A 15,195-nucleotide genomic window follows, 5' to 3' on the forward strand; every position below is an offset into this window, starting at 1 on the left:
AAAAGTTAATATTGTCAGTCAGCAGGGTGCCAGCCACATATACTGAGGCTAGTGGGTTCAAATTCAGCTTGGGCCAGGTAAACAACAATGACAACTGCAATGAAAAAATAGCCGGGTGTTGTGGTGAGCACCTGTAGTCCCAGCTACTTGGGAGGCTGAGGCAAGAGAATTGCTTAAGCCAACAGTTCGAGGTTGCTGTGAGCTGTGACACCACAGCACTCTACCCAGGGCGACAGTCTGAGACTCTGTCTCAAAAAAAAAAAAAAAAAAAGAACAGAAAGAATTAATATTGAATAATAATATGCTATTTTGACAAAACAAAGAACATTTATACCTTCAAATATTGCCATGTGGAAACTGAGTGCCTTCCCTAAACAAAGACAGATTTCTAAATTTCTATTGGATATTTGTGTGGCTAGAAGATAGTGTAGCACATATTTTAGTGTCTTTTTGTTTTTAATCCTGTCTTCAGTATAAATCTTTTTCCTCCTTGGAGTAGTATTTTGTTTTGTTTTGGTTTTTAGTTCAAAATATTTAAGGGGTATAAATATTTTAAGTACATGAATAAAGCACATTAAATCTATTCAATATTAATTCTAACAGCAAAATAATGATAATAGACACTATGGCTGATGAAATGTAAATAAAATTGAATGTCACAGAAAAATCTATATAAAATGCGTCCATCACATACTTTTGTGAGATTTAAGACAAGTTAGTTAATCTCTCAGAGTCAATTTCCTCATAGGCAATTAAACAAATGAATTTTTAGTGAGTATAAGGTATATTCATGACATATAAAACATACAAGATCTATTTGTCTTACATTGCAGATTTTATCATCAAAAAAGGATAATGTAATTTTTGAAAAATCTAATGTTAATTTAATTTTATGCAACTGTTACAGCACATTTTTTTTCTAGTATCCTCTGCTGCAAAGTATAAATATTTGCATTTAAGGGAAATCTTCCTGATTTTCCCATTCAAAAGCCAATTTTCAATGCCTCAGGATCAAGAAAGACAAATAAGGTCTGTTAACCCCACTAATGTGCTTAATTTTCTTTTCAAATGACAATTACGTAGGGTGATAAAATTTGTATCCAATGGCAAGTAAACCTTTGAGTTAATAAAAGTGAGTATATAGTCATAATTTACTTTAGGGCCATATGAATTAGAATGGGACTTGAGGAGAAAATGTAGAAAGGGGAAATAAAAATAATTTAACAAATGTAGAAAATCTTTAGACCTACTGCTTTTCAAAGAAAGGCAGAGTAAAATATAGTCATGATTTTTCCAAAGAAATAACATGACAAATTTTACATTACTAGTGAGGATACAATGAGGCTTTTCTAACATGCTGATGGAATATAAATTATAGCTAATATTTTGAAAAAGTAACTTTTTTCAAGTTGAAGGATAAATTTTTTGTATCTATGTATTCCTGTTTTTAGTTTATGAGTACTGAAGAAGTAAATCTAAGTAAAGACTATAATATCAAAGCTGTTTATAATAGTAAAGCACATTATGAATGACGAATTTATATAAATTTTATTTGTAAGTAAATTTCATTGTGCTATTATTCAGTGCCCTGGATATCTCCTATTTGTTGTCCTAGAACCACCTTTAACTCTCAGTTCTTCTCTTGCATGTTCTCTGTCTCAGATGTGGTTTGCATTGAGGACTTAGGCCACACTCCTCTGTGGCTGATGATTGGATTCAACCAAAGAGAATTCTGTAGGCAACTGGGTTGAGGGAGACAGTGATTTGGGTTACCTATTCTACCGGCCCTGTCCCTGTGGACAAAACACTTAGCTGGTTATAAATAAGAAGACACTCGATGAGCTTAGGCAGAGCCAGCACTCTCACAGTGCTGGGACAGGTTCAAGTTCCAATCAAGTGAATAGCTGAACATTTAGGAGGGATGCCTGAAGAGTCTTATTAGTACTCAACTAGCCACAGAGCTAGCAAAGGACACTCAAACCCACACACAAAAAAAGGTATCTTAAAAAGTTTTGATAGGATCAATCTGACTAACAAGTAACTCAAACATCTGCCAGAATAAAGTCCAACAATTTTTAAAAGAACCCAATGAAATACAAAATTTTAAAAAGTAAACATCACAATGGTCCATATCTAATAAAAATTACTGACTTCATAAAAAATCAGAAAACCTGATTCGTAACTAGAATAGAGGTCAGTAAATGAAAACAGACCCAGAAATGACACAGGTGATGGAAGTCATTGACAAATACAGTAATTCAGCTGTTATAAATATTTAAAATTAACAGGAAAAAATGAATATAGTGAGAAAACAAAGATATTATTTTTGTAAAATAACATTGTAAACTTTAAATAAAAAATCTGAGATAAAGCCTTCACGGAAAAATACTAAAGACATATTAGAAACTGCAGAAGAAAAGCTCTTGAAACAGTATCAGTAGAAACCTACCAGACACGCAGATGAAAATAAAGAAAGAAATAGAATTGAAGGTAACTGTGGCCAATATTTGCATCTATCATATTTGTAATTATAATCAGAAAGGGGAGCTTAGAAAAAAATATTGGCTGCAATAATAAAAAGTACTTTTCAAAAACTGATGAAAAATAAAAAAAATTTTTTTCAACTAATCCAATGCAAGGTAAATCCTAGTAAAACTTTACTAGTATACTTCACATGCAAACTGCAGAAAACCAGTGGAAAAGGAGGAAAGAAATCTTGAATCATCAAAAATAAAAAGACATATGACATTCATACATTATATCCGTAGTATGTATTAACAAAGAATGATTGCAGATATCAGAAAAAAGCAAGCTGAAAGACAATAAAACAAATTATTTAAAATGCTCATGGAAAATCAAACTGATCTGAAAAAAAATTCTCAATTAACAAACTTATAAAATACTCTTTAAAACTGAAGGCAAAATAAAGTTTGAAGAGGGAAAAAAGCTGAGAATGTTTTGCCACCAGACTTGCATTTCTAAATAACACACAGATGAAAAAAGGAAAATGACAAGTACTTAGAAAAATCTTAGCCAGAACACAACAGATCCAAATTCAAAGATAGCGACACATGACTGGAAAATAATTGATGATTTTAAAGGATTACTTTTTATAGAAATAAAGGTTTAGTATCAGTGATCTCAGCTTTCACTTTAAGAAACAAGAAAAAGAAAAAAAAATTAAAACAAAGTTGAAGAAAGGAAATAATAAAAATTAGGGTGGAAATAAGTAATATGGAAAATGGGCTAGAAGTAGAGAAAATGTATAAAACCAAGCGATGCTTCCTCTTTGAGATTAATAAAACTGGTAAGATTTTAGAAAGTAATATGAAAAAAAGGAGCAAAGTATAATGTCATTACCATTTTCGTTAGTAAAATAGATGATGTTAATACAGATCCTGACAAAAATGGGACATTATAAGTAATTATTTTATGCTAGTAAATTTGACAGTTTAGATCAGTGTTTCTCAACCTTCCTAATGCTGCGACCCTTTCATACAGTTCCTCGTGTTGCGGTGACCCCCAACCCTAAAATTGTTTTCGTTGCTACTCTATAACTGTAATTTTTGCTACTGTTATGAATCGTCATGTAAATACCAGATATTAGGTGACCCCTGTGAAAGGGTTGTTCGATCCCCAAAGGGGTTGTGACCTGTGGTTGAGAACTTCTGGCTTAGATGAAAGGAACAAATTCCTCAAAAAAACATATATTGCTAAACATTCATGAGAAGAAATACAACATATAAATGTTTTTGTAACTACTATAATTGTTAATTCACAATTAACATTCTTCATTTCTGCTTATCTTCTCCGGTTCATTCTACGCAACATTGAGTGCATTATTACCAAGTGGACACGCTCTTTTAGAAAAGATAAGGCAGCATTAATCAGATTGCAAATCCCGACATAAACATGACAAGGATGAAATGATCCAATTTTCTCATGAATTTAGGTGCAGAATTTCTTAATTAAATGCTAGCAAGTCAAACCTAGCAATTTATAAAAAGATAATGCCTTATGGCCATATGGGGTTTACTCGGGAATTCATGACTGTTGCAACCTTCAACAATCTATCATTGTAATTCACCATATTACACTGACATCTGAAATGATTTAGGAAAAACACATTTGATAAATTGACAAATAATATTAATAAATTAATAGTAATTACTCTGCAGGATAAAAATGGAAAGGAATTTCCTTAACTTGATGAATGGTATCTACAAAAATAATACAGCTGACTTTATGCTTAGTGGTGAAAGACTGAGGTGGTTTTCCAGGGTTGGGAAAGTCGAGAATGACTGCTCTCAGCCTTCTCAGCTTTTCTGTGCCCCATTGTCATAGAGTCCTTAACAGGAAAATTAGTGAGATAAAGAAATATAAGTAGTAGAGCTGTCTTTATTTGCAGAAGACATACTTGTGGGCAAAGCACAAAAAAAAGAAGGAAAAAATTGTAGAATACACATCAAATGAACTGTGGTAAATATATGAATTTATCATGATTAAAGGTATAGGACAATGTATAAAATTCAACTATTTGATGAACTACAATGCAAATTTTAAAAGTAGTTTAAAATAACACTTAAAAAATATCTGGCCAGGTACTGTGACCAGCTCTAATCCTAGCCTTTTGGGAGCCTCAAACAGGAGGATCACTTGAGCCCAGGAATTTGACACCAGCCTGGGTAACATAGCAAGATGCCATCTCTACCAATTTATAAAAAATTAGCTGGGTTTGGTGACATGCCAGTAGTCTCAGCTACTTACCATGCTTAGACTGGAGGATTGCTTGAAGCTAGGAGTTTGAGGTTGCAGTAAACTATGATTGCACCATTGCATTCCAACTTGGAAAAAGAAAAATATCAAATATTATAGATTATCTGTGAATGAATATAATAAATTATATATATGAATGTCTATATATTTCATTATATATTCCATGTAAAGCATTTGGGAGGAATTAAAGACTCAAATGAATATAGACGCACATATATAACTTATGGATTAGAAGACTTACCAATCTATGTATAAATTTTTTGATGCTCTCTTCATGTTTTTTTTTAAGTTTTTTTAGTTTTTATATTTTCTATAATTATATTTTCAAATTCATTACTCTTTTTTTCTTCAGTATCTAATATTCTGTTAATCTCACCCAGCCTAGTTTTCATTTTAAGTCATGTAATTTTCATGTATTTCAGATTCTGCAGTTTTACTTTTAGAAATATATATCATGCTTATGATTTATCTACCTTTCTGGACACTCAGACTATAGTTGCAGACTCAGTTTTAATGTCCTTATCTATGTAATTTCTGGGTTGGGTCTATTGAGTAAATTTTACCCTCTTCTAAAGTTTTCCATGCATATTAATTTTGCATTGGCATTTAGACATCGTGAATTTTTTTCTCGTTTAGTGTTAGATAATTTTCTATTTCTTTAAATATTTTTAAGCAGGACAGCAACATGATCAGATTTGCATTTTGAAAATGTAAATGCTAATTATAATATGTAGAAGCAAACAGAAAATTTCACTGGAATGAAGGAAGCTGTTAGAAAACTCCTGTAGTAATTCAGGAGGAAAAGGGGAAAGTTCAGTTAGTAGCTAGCACAGCGTCTACCAAGAGGTAACAACTGGTAGTTTTTTGTTATATTGTACTGATCCTTGATTCATGCACAGGAGTTCTGTATTTACACTATTATTTTTGGTTTGCAGAATATTTTATATTGGAAAGCAATTCTATGCTGAAGGAAGCAATCTTGAAAAAGAAGCTAGCCAAGTCAGAAATCAAAACCCTTCATATTGACGACTATGGTAAAGTTCTGTGCATGCTGTTATTCGAGAACAACTTTCTCTGCTGCTTAGTTTTACATGTAAATGACTCCCCATCTTTAATATTTTGCTCTTTCTTTAAAAGAACTTCCTTTACAGTTGTCCTTTCCCAAAGATTTTATGGACCGAAACCAGTATGCTCTTCTGTTAATAATGTAAGTATTTTATTTGTTTTTGAAATAAAGGAATCTAAAGATTTTATGATTTTTCTCATGCCTCTCATCACAGCATTCTGATCGAATAAGCAGAGAGCCCTATGTGTGTAGGTAACCAGGGCAGCTGCCAGTTGTGTGAGTTTCTCAAGGAGCCCCTCTCTAATTATGTGTAAAGATATGGAATTTTGTGTACTTCTTTTATCCCAAATGCTATAAGATTTGATGGTACTGCAGAAATAGTGCCATCAGAAAGTGTAGTTTTTGCATGTCTACTTAGCAATTACTCAAGCCCTATGCTCTTTATGAAACATTAAGAACAAATATTTTTCAATTGCTGAAGCAATTGGTATATTCATACCATTCCTAACAATTTTCCCTTTTGGATTCATGGCCAGTAGGAAGTAGCTCCTATTCTCAGAAAACCTGACTCTTGAGATTTTCAGCCTTGAAATTGACTTTAAAATTGAATTCACTGATACTCTCTGTGAGACTGTGTTGCGGCCGTGTAAGATTAGGCACAGAGCCTCTAACATCTACAGAGTAACTCCCTGGAATATTGATTTATCATTGTATTACCCAGTAGCATATTGAAATGACAGTGCTTCAAATTATCTAGAATTACTTCTAGAGTCTTGGTAGCAACAGTAAATATGAAAATGATACTATTTATTGTGATTACTGAAAGTAGAGGCTAAGTATTCATTCCATTCAATGAGATTTTCTGAGCTTGAATTCTAGTTTTGCCATTTATTATCTGCGTGTCCTTGGACAAGTTACTTAACCTCTTGCAAAGCTCAGTTTCACTAAATATAAAATGAGCATTACAATATAACCTGTGTTTTAAGACTGCTTTGTAGATTAAATGAAAAGCAGCATCATAAAGCCTCTTATAAAATGCCCAGACATATGATTTATATAATTTGGGGGAATTAATTTATTCTTTTTTATGGATTGCATTGATTTTATTTAAATTTTATTTAGACTCATAAGTAATCAGTTTTCCCGCTTTATTTTTAACAAGCCAATTATTAGAATAAAGCAATACTTAATATTCTCTCCCACTCCAGTGCTCACTCCTAATTCTCATGACTCGACCTCACATAGTTTCTTATTTCCAGACCTTTCCGCTTTGTCCATAATAATCAAAAGGTTCCGAGTGTTCTTGGAGACTGTAAGGAAGTTCTTATTTGGTCTCTTTTAACTTCTTAGTTGTCTGTTCTCCTTACCTAGTTTTCTTACACTCCCATTTGAACTATAGGTATGATTTGTTGAAGAAAACATTTAAAGCACTAAAATTGAGGAAAAAGGAAAAAAATCGACTTCAACTTCTTTCTCAGTCATGCCTCCTTTTTGTGAAAAGAGATTGTTCTTTTGAGTAAATGCAAAATGTAGTTACTCAGAAAAAGGGACCCTCCTAGGCATCCCTAGTGTGTACTGAACTTAAAATGAAAGATAAAAGAACGGGCCGTGTGTAATGCATAGCTCATTTATGCAGGTGATGTGTAGACAGTTGTTTTTGTTTGTGCATCAGCCGGCTTTAGCACAGCGGTACACCTTGGGGCAGTGCAGACAGAAGTGAGAGTCTGTGTTCTTAGTCAGGGAAGCTGCTGGCTCATCTCCTCATCAGACTTGTGCTTTGGTCTGGTTGATGTTTAGGTCACTGGAGAAATGTAAGGACCTGAGTAAGAAGCTAACTTAAAGATTTCTCTTGTGGGTCTTTCTGAGAAGCAGGATAGTAAAAATCCTGGGTATGGAGTCAGGTAGGACTGGGTTCAGGTTGCCACTATAAGATTTACCAGTATACTGCTCAATTGTCCCTAGTTGTCCTTACTTTATAAAGTGAGGAAAATAACATGGTTTAATATTATATAAAAATACATGACCATGGCCCTCACCTGCCCTTCTGTTCTCTAGCTCCTCTGATTTTTCCTTTAGTTATTGTTCTGTCCTTTCTCTCAGTTGCTCTTCCACTCTGCTGCTAGGCCGAACTTGATGAAATCCATATCTGAAAATGTTCATCTCATGAGTTTCAATATTCAATTGATTAAAATTTCGTATTTTCCCTCACAACATGTTTTCTACTTATCTCCCCATCTTCATCGCACACAGCCAGCCCTACAGGTAAACTCCATGCAGAGGAAAGGCAACCAGTCTGTTCTGGGGAATGTCCCTCCTCAATCACCCCCCTGGGTTTTTACACAGCATACCAGTTCCTTTAGTTTCCTTGCCCAATTGGAAAAATTCTATTAACACTGCCTGACATATGTCTAGATGAGCACATCTCTACTATAAGCATGTAACTATGCTGGAGATAAATATGTGTGTGTGTGTGCGTGTGTGTGTGCGTATTCTTTGCTGTCTCTTTTATCAAACTGCCAGCTCCTGGTTGGTAAAAGCTGCTTTTGGATTCTTTAGCCTTAACACAACAACTGGAGCATGAGTTGATAGAATTAATGAATATCTGAATACATGAATGAAAAAGTAAAATAATCAATTAATCTGGGAGTTCCTCATCGGGAATAAGTTAAGACAAAGTGGGGAAAGCAGAAGAACTAAATGATTTGACAGTTTGTAACATGTATAAATTTAGCCTTCAGGGTGAGTTTCTTTGCAGTTTGGTTTCCTATTAACAGAATGAGATGTGGATTTCTGATTTCATGTACTCACCTGGTTATTGTTGAATATTGATTGATTTTCATGGCATCTCTTCACTGTTATTTTTTATAATTTGATTATTGAGCTTATTTTCCTAAGATGATAAAAATTAATATTATCTACCATTGATTGTTTATTGTGCAAGGAGTATCATGCTAAGAATTTACTGATAAGATCTTTAATCTTTATAGAAACCATGCAAGATAAATATTTTTGTCCTCATTTTAACACAAGAAAACTAGGGCTACAGCGCGCGCTATGGCTCAAGCGGCTAAGGCACCAGCCATATACACCTGAGCTGGCAGGTTTGAATCTAGCCCGGGCTGCCAAACAGCAATGACAGCTGCAACCAAAAAATAGCCGAGCATTGTGGCAGGCACCTGTGGTCCCAGCTACTTGGGAGGCAGAGGCAGGAGACTCACTTGAGCTTAGGAGTTGCTGTGAGCTGTGATGCCACAGCACTCTACCCAGGGTGATAGGTTTAGGTGCTGTCTCAAAAAAATTAATAAATAAATAAAAGAAAACTATGGCCAAAATGTGTCATGTATATTTTACCCAAGATCCTGAGCAGGGAAAACCTGGAGTTTGGACCCAGTTTTACATATTACATATATATATATACTACATGTGATATATATATAATATGCACAGTACATATATATACATACACATACATACGTATATATGTATATATCTACATACATATATATATATATAAAATCAAAAATCTCTACCATTGTACTCATTACTGCTGCTTATATAGTCTATTATATTTTAATAATTACTGTTACATTATCAAAGAATAGTAACCCATCAGAAGAGGCTTCTTTATGGTCAAAATCTTAGGACCTTTTGTTCTTCCCACTTAACAGTTTATAATGAGCTCTGAAATGTAGCATTTTCCATGTGCTCTGGGCTAATGCTGCATTGTAAAATATAAATTACAGAAATCACGGCCGAGTTCATGAATATCCTACATGAGAGATCCAATTCCCACCCCAGATTATTTCATAAAATTCTAAATTCTAATCAAAATGTTCCCTTGATGGGAAGCCATTATGCTTTATTTGTATCACAGATTCCTAAACTTTTGAGCAGATCAGATTGTCAGAGGTGAGTTTGTTTTACTTCCCAGAAGTAAAGACACACATATTCCCCAAGCCACTAACATATTTTGAACCTCTATTCGTTCATACCAAATACACATCCACTTTACCCTCAGTTTCCTGGAAAAGTGATATGAATAGTGTCAGATATAGATGAGAATGGTAAGTCATCCATACCACTGCTTGTCTCAACGTATTTATCTCAAAGAGTGATTATTATTGTTTTGCCATGTAATAAGTTTCAAAGCTTAAATATTAAGTTTCTTATTTTTTAAAATCTTCCTCATTTCAGTGGATGGAAATTGCACCCACTCTGTAATACACATAAAATGATCACAGGAGAAAAGGCAGTGGCATTTAATCTAGGTAATGGAAGGGGAGAAGGTGACCATTTCTTTTCCTGTTTTTATTGAACATATTTAACCTTGTTCTTTCACAATCTGTAGGCAATGCATCTGAAATGTCAGTATTAATGTCTTAAATTAATTTAAGAAAGTTGAACAAACTCAAAGTTGATTTACTAAGAAAGTACCATAGGAGAAAAGTTCAAATTTCAATAAATGTGTATGTAATGCCTAAATGACAATATTCTCTGGGGTGATTCATTTAAATCTTTTTTTCCTCATATTCACGGAAAATGAGACCTGTGTTAACAGAATCCGTATAAATTATATGATTCATATAATCCGTATAAATTATATGAATGGCATGATATGATTTCACATGTATAGTATAGGTTCATTAAAGTTCTTTTTTAAAATAAAACTTAAAATATAACATAAACTTAAAGATATACTACTAAGCACTTTTTACTTTTTTAATAAGAAATAATGCACTTCTTAAACCACCTAGGTTTTAGGTTTGGATATATTGAGTCATAATTGTTAAGAGGGATCTATATGAAATCAGGCTTTTTTTATGTTTTAATAAGTTGTTTCCTCCCCCCCCAAAAAAAGCCTGTTAGAAAGAATGTGAACTATTTTATTGATTAAACATAAAAACTTAAACTAAAAATATTAAGATACAGAGTTTTCTCTCCAGGATTACATATCCATACAGTGCTACATTTGAAGGGTACATCTATGACATTACATTATTTCAGCGTTCTTTTATAAATGTATCCCTTTGCCTTACATATAAAAACATGGTATCATGATTCACATAAGGCTATATGTAGGCAAACTGAGAAGAGTGAAAGGCTGCCCAGGATGATGGGAGGCCAGAGCTACAGGCTTTGCTCCTGGAACCCCACACATCCATTCTGAGCTTGCAAAACCACTCAGTGAAAATTACAGGGATTCTAGCAGAGATGAGACTGAGGAAGAAACACAAAGTCATTCTACTTTCAAAACAAAACCACAACCAAAGCAATACAATTCTTACTAATATACTAGCAAAACTGTAACATTTTTATCTGGAATCAGTCAATCTTTTTGAACCTTGAACTTAGCCATTTGTGCTTCCTCTTTGAAGACATTCTCATCTAGCTTTTTCATTTTTATCTTGCCATTTTTATCACAATTATAAACTCACCCTAGGTTTAGCCTTCTTTGTTAGTCCACTGTCTGAGTCTATGTCTTTACAGTCTCTGTGATCAGAGCTCTAGACTCACCGAAGAGCCTAGCAGTGAATGTAGTGATTTTGGGAGCTACCAGATGAAGCACAAATCTCCCTAAAGAAAAGTACTTCTGTTAATTGTTTTGCTTTTTTTAAGGTCCTAATATATTGCTAAGCCTTTTTACCTTTACTTGTGAGAAAATGTGTTCCTCATTGGCTCCATATATTAAGCTCTGGGAAGAACTGAGCACGCACCACAGTGACACCTACATACACTGACACCATCCTCCTCTTTTTCATCACATAGGAAATACGTCATACTAAAGAAACACAGGTTGCAAAAATCATACTGCCTCTTTGGAAATTAAAAGTATTAAAAGTGATATATACACACACATATTTTTAATTTTTAAATATATATATATCTTAATTTATATGGATTCTGAATATTTAAATTTTAAATATATGCATATATTTTAACTTGCATGGGTCCTTAAACTTTTTATCACATTGTTATGATGACAACAAAACAGATATTACAATCCTCATTTCACAGATGAGAATCCCAAGTTGTGGGCAATGTACCACACATAGAAGAGTGAAAGCTTAACAGGAATTCACATATCAGGCCTTTATTATTTTCCCTAAAATACTCTAAGGATAAAGGCATTTGAAGGATATGGTGTATATTTGGGAAAAGGCACTGAATTAAAATATAGTAAACAAATAAAAAAGATTTTCAATACCTTGAATTCATAAACTCAATCTGGCTAAGAATTCTAATTTCCTTTGTTTTGAGAATGAATTGCTTATCTGCCAAAGGTGTTGGCTTCATACTTTATTGTAGTTGGTGATTATAATTGCTTTCTCTCAAAGAGCTGGAATCATTTATTTACCTATGGTTTATATCCTTACCTAACTATGCCTATTTGTTAATTTTTTTTCCTTTGGCTGGGGCTGAGTTTGAACCCGCCACCTCCAGCATAGGGGACTGGTACCCTACTCCTTTGAGCCATAGGTGCCTCCCCTGTTTATTAAATTTTAAAATGGTTCTAATAATACTGCCCAGACTTAGCATTATAACTATTATTTTTTTCTATTTAATTAATCCCCCAAAAACTAAGCTAGGATTAAAATTTTTCTGTGGCGATATAGCCACGATTTCCAGTTGAAAAATTGATTTCTAGAATTTAGCTATTTTCCTACTCTTAGGAAAAAAGTAGGCAAGGCCCAGTGGCTCATTCCAATAACCTAACCACTTTGGGAGACTGAGGCAAGAGGATTGCTTGAGGCCAAAAGTTCAAGACCAGCTAGAGCAACATAGCAAGACCCCATTACTACAAAAATATATATAATAAAAATTAGCTGGATATGGTAGCATGTACCTGTAGTCCTAGCTACCTGGGAGGCTGAGGTAAGAGGATCAGTTGAGCCTAAGAGTTCAATGTTACAGAGAACATTGATCACACCGTGGCACTCCGTTACAAAGCAAGACCCTGTCTCTAAACAAAAACAGAAAACAAAACAAAACACACATCAAGAAAGTATTGTATTCTGTGTAGAAGGAGTTGATAAAAATGTATAATCATTGTATAATTACCATATACATGTATTACTGAGGGTGTCATGACGCCCTGCATAGCACAGAATGTGGGTTCAAAGTTGGCATATAATTAGAATCTGTTGCTTCTTATCAATCCATTACAATGAAGATGAATCCTCTTATGCATATCTCATGTATTGATGCCCTAATATTGTACTTAGAATATTCTCATGCTACATAGTTTCTTTGAGAAGATGGAGAATGTAAGTTTGTTGTGGAGATTGTCTCTTATTTCTATTTTGAAGATACACATACTTTCTTCTATTTTTAAATAAAATAGGCTCAATTCCTGAAGCTAGCACATAGAATATTTTCCACATGCCTAAACACACCTGCCACATGAGAGCACCACACTGGAGTTCTGCACACATGAAGAATAGGATAGATTCTCTTCCTTGGTCTGTTTATAATATGTGCTAAGCTATCTGTTAACCGTGACTGATTTAGGTATGACCCTCTCTAAATGCAAGGGAATAGATCACATGCTATCCTAGCCCTGTGTGGATGTAGTTATTCCCAGCAACAGAAAGAAAAGATCATCAAACCTCTTTTCTTTTCTGCTTCCCCTCCCTCATCCACGCCATTAGAAATCGTCTCAAATGGAAATTGGCCAAAGGATAAGAATTAATGGAGTCAGACTTTAACAACAAAAATGATTAGGAGATTGGCGCTTCCTTCCATTTCATGGCACAGTTTCTCTTTGGAATGTCCCTGAAGTCCTTTTCTATTGGTTCTATTTCGATATTTTCATGTGCTGTCTAAGATGTTTATTCCGAGGTTAATTTTGTGTGGATAATACTAACAGTCCATTTCTGAGTTTCAGAGCTGGATCATTAATATCCATGCTGTTCAGTGTTTCAACTTGTGTACTGATAGGCTTTGCAGTTTTTTGCCTCTTGCTACAATATAAATAACTGCATTTAAAGAACTGGGTTCTGCTCTTTCATTACTCTCACGACAGTCGTTATGCAATTTTTGCATCAGGCTAATGAGATAATCACTGGCTTTCTTTCAAAAGAAAGAGCAAAACAGGATCAAATTCCCTTCAAGACAAGGACGAGTGCATTTGGTAGACAATAATTGATCATGACGTGAGGAAAGCTGTTCTATTCAAAACAGAAGAAGGAAAAAAGGGAGAAGTAGGGGGAGGACTAAGAGATGGAAAAAAGATTCAGTTTTATTAATGCAAAATACCTTCCCAAATTTGAAGATCAAAGGAAAAAATTAAAACATCTAATACATGTTCTTGTTAAAAGCACGTATTTAAAAAAAATTCTCATCAAGGAAAAATGTTGAATTTTTTTTTTCTCGGTACATCTGAAGATAAGACAATAACATTAATGTCTTTAAAATGTACTGATTGACTCACATAAGTATGAATACTTAAGAAATTTTTCTTTAAGATCCAACTACAATTGTGTTCAGAGGCACTCAGTATCTTAGCAATTTAAAAAGAAATTGATGTCAGTAATTCAATTCTCAAAAAGTTTATACTGCTACCTTGAGCCTATGAGCAACAGAATAGCAAAAGTGACAGGCACTCACTCAACAGATGTGGGCTGAGTATGGCAGACATGTGCAAAAGATACAATGTGATTTTTCCAATTGTATGGACATAAGGTTACGGCTTAATAACTATAATTCAAGTCAGCAAAGAGTTAGATATGTGGCATGTAAACTATTGCAGATAGAATTATTTTAGGCTGATTACATACTTGTAATCCTAGCACTTTGGGAGGTCCAGAAGGGTGGATTGCCTAAGCTCACGGGTTCAAGACCAGCCTGCACGTGGTGCCTGTGGCTGAAGGAGTAGGGCACTGGCCGCATGTACCAGAGGTGGCGGTTCAAACTCGGCTCCACGAAAAACTGCCAAAAAAAAAGAGAGAGAGAGAGAGAGACAGACAGAGATCCGCCTGAGCAAGAGCAAGATCCCATCTAAATATAGCTGGGTGTTGTGTCTGTAGTCCCAACTACTCAAGGGGCTGAAACAAGACAATTGCTTGAACCCAAGAGTGTGAGGTTGCTGTGAGCTATGACACCACAGCGCACTGCTATGAAAAACAAAATGAGACTTTGTCTCAAAAAATATATATATATTTAACACTTTAAAGTTAGGTGTTTTGTGCAAATAGACCCACAATCAAGAACATGTCTATTGTTATAAACCCACCTTCCATGAGAAGCCACGTTCTTGAATAGATACAGGATTTATCAATGCAGAATTGCTCAGGAATAACCAGACTTGGTTAGCTCAGCCTCTACGAGGGGAATGGAAGGTGAAAAGTCAAGAG

General features: G+C 34.3%; 1 protein-coding gene across 7 annotated transcripts in view; it reads left to right on the plus strand.

Annotated features, from left to right (window-relative positions):
* Positions 1-15,195, plus strand: part of DPP10 (dipeptidyl peptidase like 10) — a 1,381,219-nt gene that overhangs the window by 1,334,893 nt on the left and 31,131 nt on the right. For all 7 annotated transcript variants that reach the window (XM_003792626.2, XM_023514792.1, XM_023514795.1 and 4 more), the window contains 2 exons: positions 5,712-5,810; positions 5,914-5,983. In XM_003792626.2, the coding sequence (XP_003792674.1) occupies positions 5,712-5,810; positions 5,914-5,983 (169 nt within the window). The remainder of the gene's footprint in view (positions 1-5,711; positions 5,811-5,913; positions 5,984-15,195) is intronic.

Source organism: Otolemur garnettii, unplaced genomic scaffold (genome assembly GCF_000181295.1).
Source record: "Otolemur garnettii isolate 467f Iridium unplaced genomic scaffold, OtoGar3 scaffold00059, whole genome shotgun sequence".
Lineage (NCBI taxonomy): Eukaryota > Metazoa > Chordata > Mammalia > Primates > Galagidae > Otolemur > Otolemur garnettii.